At 39.1% G+C, this 16,669-nt stretch overlaps 2 protein-coding genes across 2 annotated transcripts in view; one reads left to right on the top strand and one right to left on the bottom strand.

Annotated features, from left to right (window-relative positions):
* The first annotated feature begins 12,582 nt into the window (after nucleotides 1-12,582).
* On the top strand, nucleotides 12,583-14,231 carry RPS27 (ribosomal protein S27). The gene is made up of 4 exons (XM_051993985.1): nucleotides 12,583-12,696; nucleotides 12,897-13,005; nucleotides 13,476-13,586; nucleotides 14,148-14,231. The coding sequence occupies exons 1-4, from the start codon at nucleotides 12,691-12,693 to the stop codon at nucleotides 14,174-14,176; spliced, it is 255 nt and encodes an 84-aa protein (XP_051849945.1). The 5' UTR covers nucleotides 12,583-12,690; the 3' UTR covers nucleotides 14,177-14,231.
* Nucleotides 14,232-14,645: 414 nt separating this feature from the next.
* The window catches only part of NUP210L (nucleoporin 210 like), a 142,075-nt gene continuing 140,051 nt past the window's right edge, over nucleotides 14,646-16,669 (bottom strand). Inside the window, exons 39-40 of the mRNA XM_051993986.1 lie at nucleotides 14,941-15,012; nucleotides 14,646-14,867 (exon numbers count right to left, since the gene is read on the bottom strand). Coding sequence (XP_051849946.1) covers nucleotides 14,770-14,867; nucleotides 14,941-15,012 — 170 coding nt within the window. The 3' untranslated portion in view covers nucleotides 14,646-14,769. The remainder of the gene's footprint in view (nucleotides 14,868-14,940; nucleotides 15,013-16,669) is intronic.

Below are 16,669 nucleotides of genomic sequence, written 5' to 3'. Positions count from 1 at the left end.
GGTGGGAAACTGAGGAAAGCAAGCGGGGGAGGGGCGGAGATGTGGGCCAGCGGAGTTGCAGGCCGCGAGCGGCAGCTGAGAAAACTACCAATAGGAGGCGGTCTGGGGATGAGGAAGGGGCCGGGATGGATGTAGAGATCGGGGCTTCTGACTCGTGGGGGGGAAGGAGGGGAAGGTGCCGTGGCCGTAGGGAAGCCAGGGGACACGTCGGCTGGGAAAGTTCGCCCTCTTGTGGCCAAGACTCAGGACGCCGCCCCTCGGGGTCTCCGGGCCGAATCCCGAGTCTGGGCAGGCCCCTTGGGGTTCAGCATCTAGTGTTGGGACACCTATCCTGTCTCTAATCAGGGAGCTCAGTCAATCTGCCTCTCTCCTGGGCGTGTGAAGGCGCTTTGAGAACTGCCACGTGGTGCGCTACTTTAATGATTATGAAATTGGGCTGAGGCTCCGGACTAATGAGATCGCACTAATTTATTGGTTCTTTCCTCAAGTTTGTGCAAAGCACTTAGTTGGCTACGTTCCATGGCCACGAGGGGGCGTTCCTGGCTCTCACCAGCCATTTTGTAAAAGTGTGCTATTTGGCATCAATGAAAATGGGGTGACATTGCAATTGACTGCAGATACAATGTATAGAGGCCCATTAACGACCCTCAGCTGTAGCATCATCTTCTATACAAAGAACAAAGAACATTAGTAGGGGCAAAAAGACACTCTTCGGGTTTGTTGTTATTATTAACTATTCCCCTTTTTCTTTGTATCCTCTCTGTATCCCTTTGTAGCACAATTCCTGTCACATATTAGATGCTTAATTTTTTGCCCAACTTATATGGTGATTTAAGATTTGAAAAGCAATTTACATATGTCATTCCTTTTGAGCTTCATAACAATCAGATGAGGTGCCTATTTTTCAGGTAAGGAAACATTCAAAAAGGTTGAGTGACACACTATGGAAGTGAGTACCTGGATCAGGATTTAAATCTGGGTTTCACAAATCCAAGAACAGATTTCTAAGCACTATGACATATAGATGTCATTCCATTTAAACAAACCAAAAAAACATCAATAGGGGACTCCCCAAACATCTGCTCCACAGTTTAATTCAGTTCAATAAGCCCTGATTTCTAGAAATGGGAAAGATTCAAAACTGAGATGAAATAACATTCCTTCCTACATGGAATTAAATTTAATTTAAAATATTTTATCTGTTTTAATCAGCCAAGATCTACCTTCTTAAAATTTCCCCTTAATCCCAATTGAGAAATTTGAGAAAAACAAATTCCATTACAAACATGTATAGTCAAAACAAATTTCCATATTGACTATGTAAACAAATTGTCTCATTTTACATTTTTATATCTTTACCTTTTTGGTAGCAAGTGGGTAATGTTTCATCATTAGTCCTCTGGAACCCTGCTTGGTTATTACATTGGAGGATCTCCAAAATATATTGGGGTTCTAGATCTGTGTCACAAGTGCCTCAAAAGAATTTTAAAGCTTAGATAACTTCTAAGTCAAGAGGTAAATTTTTATTATAATTATAACTCTAATTAAAGTAGTCTAAATTCCAAATGAGGAGGATAACAAAAGAACAGTAAGTAAGCAGGTAAATTTATAGGAAAAATTATTAGAAGTGGAATTGGAGAATAGAAAATAAAGAACGGAGCATGATAAATAACATTGTGGGATTGGGGATTCCATGATTGGTGGGAAGTTTGGTTATGGGGGCTGATGACTCCCCCCCCTTTTTTTTTCATGAAATTAAGAAGTACTCAATGTTTGAGTCCAGGTGAGATAACAGCCCAGACTTTTGGATGACAAAGAGACATCCTTGAAGGATAGCTTAGTAGAATAAAGATAATCAGGCTCAACTCCCTTTTTCTCACACCCATTCTCCAAGGCTGTGACACATCACTCCCAATAGCTACATTCCTAAAGAAATTACATCAATCCCAAGGCACCGTGGCTTGGGGTTTCTGAAAAATTATTAGGATTTCTACTACTATTGAGGTTCCTAGTACTTCAGTTATGCTGATGAGTTCATTCAACACAATGATATTCTATCACATTTATCTTGCTTATTTATTGACCAGTTGATTGCCACCCTCACAGAATCTTATTCTTTGCCACCTCAAAAACAACTACAAATTTTTTGGTACATTTTAAAAGTTTGTTTTGTTTCTCAATGATCCCTCCCTTAATTTACCTTCCCTCAAATTCCTCCTCTCCTTTTTTCTTCTATTTTTGTTGAATGGAATATATTTCTATATCCAACTTTATATATTTACATTATTTCCTCTATTGATCAGTTCAGATGAGAGTTAAGTCCAAGTGCTCATGCTTTCTCCACTGTTTCTTCTTATTTGTATAGATTTATGTTGTGTATTTCAGTTATGTGAGATAATTTCCCCTCATCTTCCTTTCCCTCCTTCCCATCCCCAAGTGTATTATTCCTCTTTATCTCTCTTTCTTTAAATTTTTCTTTTAAAGTCATCAAGACATAACAGATTCACTCCCAACTTTTCTTTCTAATTAAAGTCGATGATCTCTGAAAATAGTAGAGTTCAGAAGATAGATTTGTACCATCTATCCATATTCGAATGTAAGAAATTTATCCTTGTTTAGACCATTATGATTGTTTCTTTATGTTTATCTTTTCATGGCTATGTCTATCTGTCTGTCTCTCTCTCTCTCTCTTAATTGGGGTTAAGTGACTTGTCCAGGGTCACACAGCTAGAAATGTTAAGTGTCTGAGGCCAGATTTGAACTCAGGTATATTAAGGGACAGGTCATAATCATAACATCTGAAGGAATTGCAGGACAGCTTTTGCTGACACAGGTGTTGTCACCTGGAGGTAGAGGGAAGAGGAGAGAGGTCAGACAACACCATGGCCTCTTAGTCAGAGAGGTCAGAGAACAGCAATGGCCTCTCAGTCTCCTTGTATCATCCTCCCACAAGATGAGATCCATTCTGCAGGTCTGATTTGGATCTCCAGCAGCCACCATCAGGTGGCTCCTGTATATTCCAGCAGCTCGTGTATTACAACACAGGTCTCCTGACTTCAGGGCTGATGCTCTACCCATTGCACTACCTAGGTGCCCCCCTTTTTATGTTTCTCTTTATTACTATATTTAAAATTTAAAATTTATATGTATGTATGTATGTGTGTATATATATATATATCAATTTTTAGGTTATACATATACATTCATTTTTTACATATTTCCATATGAGTCATATTGGGAAAGAAAAATCAGAACAAAAGGGAAAACAAGAAAAAAAGATGAAAATAGTATGCTATGGTATATATATGTGTGTTGTAATACACGAGCTGCTGGAATACACAGGAGGCACCTGACGGTGGCTGCTGGAGATCCAAACCAGACCTGCAGAATGGATCTCATCTTGTGGGAGGATGATACAAGGAGAATGAGAGGCCATTGCTGTTCTCTGACCCCTCTGACTGAGAGGCCATGGCGTTGTCTGACCTCTCTCCTCTTCCCTCTACTCCAGGTGACAATACCTGTGTCAGCAAAAGCTATCCTGCAATTGCTTCAGATTTATATAAGTCTTTCTCTGAATGTGGATGGCAAAGTTTATTGAAACTGCCACTTTAAAATTTCTATAGAGCTGTTGTCTTTTCATAAGGAATGCTTGGAATCAAGCCCTCTGTTTCATTAAAGATATATTTTCTTTCCCCTGTAGGATCATACTCAGTTTTGCTAGAGATAGGGAGTTATTCTTGGCTATAAGTCTATATCTTTTGCCTTCTCGGATATTACATTCCATGCTTTCCACTCCTTTATAGTAATGGCTGCTAAATCATGTGCAATCCTAATGTAGTTCCTTTCTTTCTTTTTGGCTACTTGTGATATATTCAGGAAGTGACTGGTACATTCTTTCCACTTTGCTCTCTATTTCTAAGAGATCTAAACAGTTTTCCTTTAGGATTTCTAGAATATATTTCTAGATATATGATGTCTAAGCTTTTTTTTGGGGGGGGGTTGGCTTTCAGATATTCCAATGATTCTTACATTTTTTTTTCTTAATCTGTTTTCCAGGTCAGTTGTTTTTGCAATAAGACATCTTCTATGTTGTTCTCCTCCTTCTCCTCCTCCTCCTTACTCAGTACAGAGCATAGTGCCTGCCACTACTACTGCCCACTCCTCCTGGACACAAATTCTCTCCTTACCCTACTGTGAATCTGTGACCCAGAATTGGGTAGGGAGGGATGAAGCTTCTAGTTGGTATTTGTTACCAGTCTTTGTGTGAGATCATATGATTATATATGTGGGACCTCTTTGGCCTGGTGCCCAGACTTTCCTTCTTTTGGAATGTTCTGCAATCTTGCTATGTTCCTGGTCAGAAGCTATCCCAGTATCCACAGATCTCTTTATCTGACTCCATGTGCCAATGTGGGCTGTAATTTTTTTTCTTGGATTCCCCATCAAATGAGTTTTCTAGATTTTTTTGGAGAAATTTTGGCAAGGAGTTCTAACTTCTTCCTGCTACTTTGCCATCTTGGCTATACCTCTGTAAGTAGTATAGCAATGTGTAATATATCCTATGGGTTCTTCCTGCAATTTGCAGTTTAGGGATGGGTCTCTGGAAATCAGATTTTGCCTAAGGTTCCAAAATCTAATCTAATTTAAGGATGTAAGGTCTCAAGTTCTAATATTGTAACTCATAAATTCCTACCAGAGTGCTTTTTATAAGTAGTCAGTTAAAAGACACAATTTGCTCAAAACAAATCCATTTACTAAGATGATGTTGTCAAACAAACAAACAAACAAAAAAACTACAGATCATTCCTCCAATAAGTCTCGCATAAATATCCATGATATTCATGGGAAGAGTGAGTACAAATTCATAACAGAATGGTAAGGGAGCACATACATATTAGAAATACTTATGGCCAAGGCATCTAACTCACAACTCTGGTAATTGCAAACTCTTGAACTCCTTTCCTTTTTTAAAAAAAAATTATTAAAGCTTTTTATTTTCAAAACATATGCATAGATAATTTTTTTCAACATTGACCCTTGCAAAACCTTGTGTTCCAAATTGCCCTTCTTCCCCCATTCCTTCCCCTAGATGGCAAGTAATCCAATTTATGTTAAACGTGTGTAATTTTTCTATACACATTTCTACAATTATCATGCTAACAAGAAAAATCAGATCAAAAAGGGGGAAAAATGAGAAAGAAAACAAAATGCAAGTAAACAACAAAAAGAGTGAAAATATTATGTTAAGGGAAGGAAATAAACATTTATTAAGGAACTAGCACTCTACTAAGTGCTTTACAAATATCTTATTAATCCTCACAATTCTGAGAAATAGATGCATTAAAATCCTCCTTTCACAGTTAAGGAAACTGAGGCAGACAGTGATATGCCACTCATTTAATTAACACTTATCAAGAGTGTATTATATGCCAGAAACTGTGCTAAGTATTATATGACTGAGTGAGAAGAGATATGTCTGAGCTTAAATGTTGGTTTGGAGTTCATAACCTCTTCCTCTGTCTGAAAGGCAAAGGGTAGTGAGTGATAAGGTAAAAATACCAAGGCTGGTGAGATTTTACAGAATGATGAAATTATCCCAATAGTGTACCTCTTGGAGTCTGGTCTATTAGAAGTGTGTCAGAGAATTCCATAATAGGGTAGCCGGGTGAGAAATTAGTTCATGAAGCTAGTAAGTATATAAAACCAAATTTGAACTCATATCTTCCCTGACTCCAGAGTCAGGATTTTATCTATATAACCAGATGCTTCTGGGAAAAGAATGGAATGATGTAAATCCTTCCCAGGAGACACACACACACACACACAGTGACAGAGATAGTGTGACTGAGAGACTGAGACAGAGAGAGGTAGACACACACAGAGCAGGGACTACAAATCTGGATGGGATATAATTCACAGTCTGGGTCTGGATTTGGCAGATATCTAAAGAAGATAAACATTCAGGTTACCTGGAGCACAAAGTATGGAGAAGAAGAAAGAGATAAGGTTGAAAAATTAGGGACACATTATGGATTGAATGCTAACTAAGAAGTGTGACTTTGATGCTGAAGAATATAGTGAGCCACTGAAGGGTTCTAAGCAGTCGAGATATGGCTAGATTTATGCATAAGGAATATGATTCTGATGGTAGTGGGAAGGATGATGGGAAGACTTGGTAGGAATTATCACCAAAATCCCAGAAGAGTGGGCAGTAAGAATAGAGAAGGGGCTAATAATACTAACATATAGTACTTACTATATGCTAGGCACTGTGCAAAGTGCTTCACAATTATTATCTCACTTGATCCTCAGGACAACACTTTGAGGTAAGTGCTATAATTATCCCCATTTTACAAGTAAGGAAACAGAGACAGTGACTTTCCCAAAGTCCCAAAAGTTAATGAGTGTCTGAGACCACATTTGAACTCTGGTCTTCTTGATCCAGTCACACACACACTGTGCTACCTAGCTGCTTCCAATGTGAGAGAAACTGGGGAATTAGAATGAGTAGGACTTGATCAGTTGGTTGTAAGAAGTGAAGGAGATGCAATGAAGATGGCAAGATTTTAAACATGAATGGATCAGTGATGATATATTCCTTGTCTGAGTCTTTTTAATGTGTACCTGCAAACCATTTTTAAGAATTGATACTCAAAAATTCTCTTTACTCATCTGTTTTATAAATTCCATTTTGGATTATCATCTTCCTCTATTTTAACCTATATCTGAAGATTACCTTCTGCATTGACATCTAGCCTCCATTTGAAGACTTCCAGTTATTTGAAAATCTGAAGGCACCCCATTCTACTTTTACACAACTTTGTGAAGTACTTTTTTCAATGTCTACAATGTATGTTTCCCTTCTCCACTAGTTCAAGGTACTTTTCTACTGTCAAGCAGTTTGGGAAATTCCTTCCCTATATCTTATGGATCCATGATCTAGAAAGTCTCTGGAGTTGACTTTTTAATAAACACTTGGAGCTGAAATCCCTTCCACAGTATTACTTTGAAAAGCTTTTTCAGTTATAGGATTATAATTGCCTAAAGGGTAGGGACTGTGTTTTGTAGATTTTTGTAATCCCTTCTGCCCTTTGCACATGATAGGTATACAATACATTTTTTCCTGGATTGTTGGAATGAATAAATTTGTAATTTCCACCATCAATAAAGTATCTATCCCCATTCACTAAGCCAAATTGCTCTTAATCTTGGTATGTTCTTGGTATTGGTAATTGATTTTTTTCCAATCTGTAACTTTTAAAATACCAACAAGCATTGTAGAACAGAAAAGGATTGTATATGGAAATGCAAATCTATATTATGTTGACTTTGCTTTAAAAAATGCAATTAATTCCACATTTAACATTCAAAGCTATCTTGCTAATTTATGACTCCTTACCTATTTCTTCTTTTTCTTCCTCTTCCTTTTCCTTTTCCCCTATTCCTACCTTCCCAGTCTCTTTGTCCTCCTCATCCCAAGTGGGGGGAAAACTTTAAAACAAATTGGCATATTCTCCAGTTGATAAATGGTCAAAGGATATGAACAGACAATTCTCAGATGATGAAATTGAAACTCTTTCCACTCATATGAAAGTGTTTCAAATCACTATTGATCAGAGAAATGCAAATTAAGACAACTCTAAGATACCACTACATACTTATCAGATTGGTTAAGATGACAGGAAAAAATAATGATGAATGTTGGAGGGGCTGCAGGTAAACTGGGACATTGATGCATTGTTGGTGGAATTGTGAACGAATCCAACCATTCTGGAGAGCAATCTGGAATTATGCCCAAAAAGTTATCAAACTGTGCATACCCTTTGATCCAGCAGTGTTATTACTGGGCTTATATCTCAAAGAAATACTAAAGAAGGGAAAGGGACCTGTATGTGCAAGAATGTTTGTGGCAGCCCTGTTTGTAGTGGCTAGAAACTGGAAAATGAATGGATGCCCATCAATTGAAGAATGGTTGAGTAAATTGTGGTATATGAATGTTATGAAATATTATTGTTCTGTAAGAAATGACCAGCAGGATGAATACAGAGAGGCTTGGAGAGACTTACATGAACTGATGCTGAGTGAAATGAGTAGAACTAGGAGATCATTATATACCTCAACAACGATACTGTATGAGGATGTATTCTGATGGAAGTGGATATCTTCAACAAAGAGAAGATCTAACTCAATTCCAATTGATCAATGATGGACAGAAGCAGCTACACCCAGAGAAGGAACACTTGGAAATAAATGTTGCATTTTTGTTTTTCTTCCCAGGTCATTTTTACCTTCTGAATCCAATTCTCCCTGTGCAACAAGAGAACTGTTCGGTTCTGCACACATATATTGTATCTAGGATATACTGTAACCTATTTAACATGTAAAGGACTGCTTGTCATCTAGGGGAGGGAATGGAGGGAGGGAGGGAAAAAATCGGAACAGAAGTGAGTGCAAGGGATGATGTTGTAAAAAATTACTCAGGCATATGTTCTGTCAATAAAAAGTTATAATTAAACAAATTGAAAAAAAAAACAACTTGGCATGATAAAGCAAAACAAATTCCCATACTGCCAATGTAGTAAAATGTATAGCTCATTCTACATCTTGAATCCAAAACCTCAGAAACCAAGGTAACATGAAAACTCATTGGTACCATGGACATGTGGTTGATCATTTCAATGATGACAATTCTTTCAAGTTGTTTTTCTTTACATTTTTTATTTTAAAACTTTTGTTTCTGCTCATTTCAATCAACATCAATTCTTATAAGTCTTCTCAGATCTATGTCTTTTGTGCTCTTTCTTATGGTGATACAATAATATTCTATAGCATTCATATAACTAATATTTGGTCAGCTGTTCTTGATGGATGTCACCATAGTTCCTAGTACTTTGTCACCACAAAAAGAGCTGCTATATTTTTGGACATATAGGTGTTATTGCTTTCATACTGCTCTATGCCCTTTCTGTAATACTCACCTACAAAAGCATATCTGAGCCTTGCCTTTTAGTAAATAGCTAGAAAGTAAGAACCACAGGCTTCTAGTTTTATCTATGTAATATCTATCTAGGGAAAGGCACTTAACAAAAGCTTTTTTTTTTGGATTATTTTTTGGCATAATTACTGGATCTCTCAAACATTCTGGCTGATTTACCTTGTCCATCTATTTATTTTCTGTCACCTGGGTCTTTCCCTTAGGCAAATATCTATTTCTGACTATTGATGTCCTCACTAAGACAGGTGACTACTTTCTTATTTTCTACCCTTAATGATATCAGACTCTGAAACAGAGAAAGATTTTATTTTATCTAACCTCTCCTGACCTTCAGATTTATACTGTTTGCCTACTGGAAACCTTAAACTCAACATGTCCTGTGTGGTTCTCTTCTTTTTTATAATATATGATGGTTCTCTGTGAGAGCAGGTTTCATGGGGAGGTTTTCTGGAGGTAGCCTTAGTTTCAGTTCAGATTAATAATCACTCCAAATGCAGCCAGATGTTAAAGTAGTTCTTTATTGTTTCTTCCAAAATAGCCCAGTTAGCTTTCTTTGGTTCCGAGAGCTCTTGTTGCTAGCTTCAAGCCTCTTTCTGAATCTTGGTTCTGCCCAACTGCAGATAAGCTTCTCAGTCTCCAGAACTGAACTCTGACTCTGTCAATCTTCTGAAGTGACTTCTGGCTCTAGCTCAACTCTGACTCGTGGCTTCTTCTGAACTGACTCTGTTTGATTGACTGACTGAAGCTCTTTTTATGCTCAGTGTAAAAGGTTGACTCCTACTCTGAGAGTGGGATTATGGGAGGTGTGAATTCACAAAGTTACAAAATTAACTTTATGTATCTCCCATACTTGTGAACTCCAATGTGTGACCTCTAATGTGTAAACTCTTAAAGGTACAAACCCAAGCACACAAGCATTGTTTCCATCAATTTCATTTAATACCTTGTTTCAAGTTCTGGCCCATAACAATGTCCAAAAGGGAATTTATTTTTTTTTCTCTTCCTAACTTCCTCATCACGATCAAGAGCATCACTATTTTCTCAGTCACTTGGTGTCGACTGTAACCCCTCACTTTCTCTCACTTTACCCATTTCCCCACATATAATCTGTTGCTAAATCCCATCTGTTCTACCTTCATATTATCTTTGTATACATCACCTTCTCTACATTGCCACCATCTTGATGCAAGCCCTCTAACTTTATACCTAGACCATTGCACTAGCATCTAGTTGGTTTCTCTCTTTCAAGTCTAGCCTCCCATTCAGCTACAGAAGTGCTCTTCTCAAAGCACAGATACAATAATATTCTATAGCATTTATATAATTAATATTTGATCAGTTGTTCTCCAATTGATGGGTGTCACCTTAGTTCCAAGTACTTTGTCACTACAAAAAGAGCTGCTATATTTTTGGACAAATAGGTGTCACAAAATGTCTTCCCTTCCACTACCATTCAATAAATTCCATTGGCTTTCTATCAATGGGATTGACTTTAGCCTTTGCCTTGTCTGACCTAATGCAAGATTTTGATTTCATGAAACTTATTTTTAATTTTTATTTTCAAAACATATGAAGTTTTCAACTTTCACCCTTGTAAAACCTAGTGTTCCAAATTGTTTTCCCTCTCACCCCAAGCTCCTCCCCTAGATAGCAAGTAATCCAATATATGTTAAACATTTGCAATTCTTCTATGCATATTTCCACAATTATCTTGCTGCACAAGAAAAATCAGATCAAAAAAAGAAAAAAATGAGAAAGAAAACAAAAATGCAAGAAAATAACAAAAAAGTAAAAATACCATGTTATAATCCATACTCAGTTCCCACTATCCTCTCTCTGGGTGCAGATGGTTCTCTCTATCACAAGACCATTGGAACCGCCCTCAAACAAATTGATATTGAAAAGAGCCCCGTCTAACAGAAGTGATCATTGTATTATCTTCTTGTTTCTATGTACAATGTTTTCTTGCTTGATGTAAATTGTGTCCCCTTTAAACTTGTCCCTTGAAACTGTGTCCCCTTTAATCTGTGAAAAAAGGGTGATCTGGGGTCTCAAGCTCTCCCCTGGGAGGGGCACACCCTTCTGTCCACAAGGAAAACTCCCAAGATAAGTAATCTCTTTTCAATTAGAGATCTCATAGACAATAGTCCTCTACTGAGTGGCTCAAACTCCCAGTTAAGTGATCTCATTCAATTGGAGATCTCCACCTGAAACTCAAACTGCTCCCCAGCCTCCTGATCAAGATTTACCTGAATCAAGAGTTTGTCAACCCATGTTTGCAGACCTACACAGAATTATGCCCACTGGTGAAGATATCTTCTTTTCAGTGTAATAAACTGAAAAAAAATGTCTTTTTCCCCACAGATTTCTGGTTTGCGAATTGTTTTGCACAAGACCTGCAGCTCTGATCAGAGATCTCCCACCCCAATTCTCCCATCTCATCATATTCACTTCACTCAGCACCAGTTCATGTAAGTCTCGCCAATCCTCTCTGTATTCATCCTGCTGGTCATTTCTTACAGAACAATAATATTCTGTAACATTCATATACCACAATTTACTTAGCCATTCTCCAGCTGATGGGCATCCATTCATTTTCCAGTTTCTTGCCCCTACAAACAGGACTGCCACAAACATTAATGCCCATGTGGGTCCCTTTCCCTCCTTTAAAATCTCTTTAGGATGTAATCCCAGTAGGAACAATCAAAGAGTATGAATAGTTTGATATTCCTTTGGACATAGTTCCAAATTGTCCTCCAGAATGGTTGGATCCATTTTATGAAACATTTTAATTAACTGATGCTTTGGAACAGCCATATATAACTGGGAAAACCCCAAAATGATGGAAATACAAATTCTTTATTATCTTCCTTATATATTGTGGCTCTTTGTGATCTAACAAGCTGATGCTGCAACCAATACAAAATACCTTAGTTGTCATAAGACCAGCGTCTTATCTGGAACCCGCAGCCCCAGCGTCGCCAACCAGCCCTCCCCGAAACTATCAGGCGGATCCCACTTCTGGGCGCAGCCCTTTAAAAATCCAATTATCCCTCCGCGGACCTATCTCTGACAACTCCGAACTAAACTGTTATCAACCCACTATCAGAAGAGATTATGCTTCTTTGGTTTAAAAATAAAAATCTCCCCAAAAATGTCAGAATATGTACAAATTCTCAGGTCCTCAAGTCCCAGCTTAAGTTCCATTCCACCTCCTGCAAGAAGAAGCCTTTCCAGGGCTCCTTAAGGGTCCTTCAGAAACCTTACAGAATTTATCGTCGCCGGGCGTTCTAAGCGCTGCTGCCCCCTAGCGGGCACTGAGTAGGCGCCAACATGCTCATCGACTTAGATCTGGGCAGCCATGTGTTTGTGGGGGGTCTACTCAGGAGACTTCTTCGGGGGGCCAAATGATACAGGCAGACTCGTTAACTACTACCTTGAGCACCAGGTAGGACTTTTAAGAAGTCACAGGCCCACCCTTCGTGGAAGGCGCCGTAGAGACGCCCTGACTTCTCTGGGACCTTCCTCACATGGTCGCCACCTTTTCATTAGATAGGCAGGCACCGTTACTAATGACCTCCTCAAGATGGTGGCCCGGCCAGGCTTCTGCATCACTTCCGGCCTTACTGACGTATAAAAGGAGCAGAATTTCCGCTTTCGCTCTTTTCCGGCGGTGAAGATCTCCACGCGCCAATATGCCTGTGAGTTGCCGTGTTCTGCTTCCCCCAGATGATTTCCAGGCTGCGGAGGGTCCCCGGTTTCAGCCCTTCCCAGGACCTTAGCTTCGGGGGGAGCAGCGGGTCCCCGTGCATGGAGGAGGAGACGGGGCTCTGACATGGCGGCCGCTGCCTTTCTCCTCCCTCCTGGTGATCTCTAATTTGTCCCTCTCCGCCCCTCACAGCTCGCGAAAGATCTCTTGCACCCCTCTCCCGAGGAGGAGAAGCGGAAACACAAGAAGAAGCGCCTGGTGCAGAGTCCCAACTCATATTTCATGGACGTAAAGTGCCCGGGTGAGGTCACGTGCGGGCTCCGGCCCGGCTCCCTCCCCTATCCCCCGCGGGTCACTCCCGGCCTCCCCCTCCCCCAGTGTGTGTAGCTTTGTTGTGGTTCCGTGGGGTGTAGATGCTAACCAGCCCGGAGAACCGCACCCCAGTCTGGAGGTTGGCCGTGGGGGGCGGGAGGAGGTCCGCGGAGGGATAATCGGATTTTTAAAGGGCTGCGTCCAGAAGTAGGATCCGCCTGATAGTTTGGGGGAGGGCTGGTTGGCGACACTGGGGCTGCGGGTTCCAGACCTTTTCTGTTTTCTTAATTGATGTTTTGTTGGCAGGATTGAGGTGTGACTTGTCTCTGCCTTAAAACTCGCCAAACTTAATTTTAAGGGCCTTGCCGTGCGGGGCGTGGCCTTGAGTAGTCTGCGTGCTTTTAAGAAATATACATCCACTTTGAGGGCAGAGTCTCAGTCCTGAATTGTGCTTTGCAGGATGCTATAAAATCACCACTGTCTTCAGCCACGCACAAACAGTGGTTCTCTGTGTCGGATGCTCCACTGTCCTCTGTCAGCCTACTGGAGGAAAGGCAAGACTTACAGAAGGTAAGCCTGACCCCACTTGTTCTGGTGGTTTCCGAAGTAGGTGGATTTTGAGGAATTTTGTGATAGTGAGCTAAATGACTGATCACTACAAAACTTTCTTGATGTTAAGAAAAGAATTATACCCTGTGGCTTCTGTGAGAACCTTAAGTTGTTTAATGAAAGGGAATAAAGAAACTTCAATGAGTGGGGAAGTTAGGTCAAAGCTGGAAAAAGAGGTTGAGTTGGGGTATAAAAAGATGGATAAAAGGGGCTTGCTGTTTAGCCTGATTGTTTTTTCTTTTTGGGGGGGGAGGTGCCCTCATTTGGCAGATTAGAGTGGTTTGCCATTTTCTTCATTTTAATGAACTGGAGCTGAAAATGAAGTTCTAAACCAAGGTCACATGGGTAGTTAAATAGCTGAAGCTGATTTGAACTCGGGAAGATGAGTCTGATGTCAGGCCCAATACTTCATCTACTGCCCCCACTGGTGTAGCTGCCCCTGAAAGGACTTGTAGTGGGTAAATATCTTTTTGCTTAAGATAAATTAAGATGACAACTAACAGTTTACTATTTCTCTCCCAGGATGCTCCTTCAGACGGAAGCAGCACTAATGACTGATTCGGGATGAATGAGAAATTGTAAAAAATAAAACAATTTTGATAACAATTTTGTTCACTGTCTTGCTTTTTAATGTTGTGAGGGTGGACCCATCAAGAATAAATGTTAAGGGCCAGCTAGCTGGCTCAGTGGATAGAATATCAGCCTTGAAGTTAGGAGAACCAGAGTTCAAATTTGGCCCCAGACACTCAATACTTGCTGCCTGTGTGACCCTGAGCAAGTCACTTAATCCCAATTGCCTCAGGAAAAAAAAAAGTAAATGTTAAGGACTAGAAGTTTTGAAAGGCAGTGGCATCCTTTCCCATTTGTGCACTTGATCTCATGTCTTTTACTAGAATAATTAAATATATTAGGTAAAATCTTTAACATTGTCTTACCTGGATTCATAAACTTATCTATAAATTAGAAATGAAAGTAGATTTGAGGGGAGCAGGAGATAGTCAACAGGAGAAAGCACAAATAGCAGTTTTGATTTCTTTATTTGGAGTTTTTACTATTGCCTCTGGATGAGAGGCAGGCAGATGATACTTCAGCTGAGTTGTAATGCTCCCAACTCTAAATGTAGCCAGGCCTTTTCCAGATTAAATTAATGTCTCACACTCCATAACCAGTACTGCAGCCTGCTTGGAGCAAGTGGAGGTGGTGGATTCCCAAATGGAGAATTTGAACAAGGATAAGAATAACCTAGAAAGAGAAAAGATGACAACTGAAAAGCATGATTTTTGAAGAAGTTAGTTATCCTAGAAATTATTTTTACCTGATTGTGTTCCTGCGGTTGGAACATACACAACTGGAACCGTCTGTACCCTGCTGAGGAAGGCATTGTATGCTGGAAGAATGAAAAAGTAGAAGTGAGTAAATTATAATCTCTCCTTAAACACTAATTTGTTCCTTTTCTAGCATTTTTAGTTGCAAGCCCAATTCATTGACCTCTTTCTCTATTTTATACAAATAGGCCTCTAGAGATATGAAATTTCCCCTTATTACCGCTTTGGCTGCATCCCATACATTTTGGTATGATGTCTCATTATTATCGTTTTCTTGAGTGAAGTTATTATGTCTATGATTTGCTGTTTCACCCAATCATTCTTTAGTATGAGATTATTTAGTTTCCAATTATTTTTTGGTCTACTTTCCCCTGGCTTTTTGTTGAATGTAATTTTCATTGGATCGTGATTTGAAAAGGATGCATTTACTATTTCTGCCTTACTGCATTTGAGTTTTGAGGTTTTTATGTCCTAATATATGGTCAATTTTTGTATAGGTTCCATGAACTGCTGAAAAGAAAGTGTACTCCTTTCTGTCTCCATTACATTTTCTCCAGAGATCTATCATATCTAACTTTTCTAGTATTCTATTTACCTCTTTGACTTCTTTCTTATTTATTTTGTGGTTTGATTTATCTAATTCTGAGAGTGCAAGGTTGAGATCTCCCACTATTATAGTTTTGCTGTCTATTTCTTCTTGCAGCTCTCTTAATTTCTCTTTTAAGAATTTAGATGCTACACCACTTGGTGCATATGTTTAATATAGATAGTGCTTCATTATCCATGCTACCCTTTAGCAAGATATAGTGCCCTTCCTTATCTCTTTTAATTAGATCAGTTTTTGCTTTAGCTTGATCTGAGATCAGGATGGCTACCCCTGCTTTTTTGACTTCACCTGAAGCATAGTAGATTTTGCTCTAACCTTTTACCTTTAACCTGCATGTATCTCCCCGCTTCAGGTGTGTTTCCTGTAAACAACATATTGTAGGATTCTGGCTTTTAATCCATTCTGCTAACCTCTTCCTCTTTATGGGGGAGTTTACCCTGTTCACATTTATGGTTAAAATGACCAATTCTGTATTACTTGCCATCTTGTTAACCCCGGTTTATGCTTTTTTCCTTCTTTCTCCTTACCCCCCTTCCCAGTATTAAGCTTGTGAGCACCATTTGCTTCTCACAGCCCTCCCTTTTTAGTATCCCTCCCCCTGCCTTAGAGTTACTAAGGGTTTGTCTATTTTGTTGGTTTTTTCATAGAACCAACTCTTAGTTTTATTAATTAATTCAATAGTTTTTTTACTTTGAATTTTATTGATCTCTCCTTTTATTTTTAGAATTTCAAGTTTAGTGTTTGACTGGGGGTTTTTAATTTGAAGTGAGTAAATTTTAGTAAGTTCAATTTTAATACACATTACTTTATGAATCATGAGGGAAAAACCATGGGAGAAAGAAAGAAAAAAAACAAACCCAGCATGTATTGATTTACATTCAGCCTCCTTAGTTTTAGTCAATAGGTTTTAAGTGATAGTTGGGTGTTGGGAGGAGGGATTGCAGGCTGTGATTTTAGGCAAACAATCTTGAATTAGAATTTTACATTTTAATGGGATTTTGGTGTTAACATGTAAATAAGGGTTTTTAATTTTATTTCGGATATTCACTGATGGGAATTCTTTAATATGCTCTGCATTAGGTAACCAAAAATACTAAAAATATATCAAATTT

Source organism: Antechinus flavipes, chromosome 4 (assembly GCF_016432865.1).
Source record: "Antechinus flavipes isolate AdamAnt ecotype Samford, QLD, Australia chromosome 4, AdamAnt_v2, whole genome shotgun sequence".
In the NCBI taxonomy this organism is placed as follows: domain Eukaryota; kingdom Metazoa; phylum Chordata; class Mammalia; order Dasyuromorphia; family Dasyuridae; genus Antechinus; species Antechinus flavipes.
Note: the sequence above shows the minus strand (reverse complement) of the source record. Positions and strands in the feature narration are given on the sequence as shown.

Coding starts and splice junctions, on each gene's coding strand:
- RPS27 (XM_051993985.1), top strand. Junction 13,006..13,475: donor CATGGACGTAAAGTGCCCGG/GTGAGGTCACGT, acceptor TGTGCTTTGCAG/GATGCTATAAAATCACCACT. Junction 13,587..14,147: donor AAAGGCAAGACTTACAGAAG/GTAAGCCTGACC, acceptor TTTCTCTCCCAG/GATGCTCCTTCAGACGGAAG.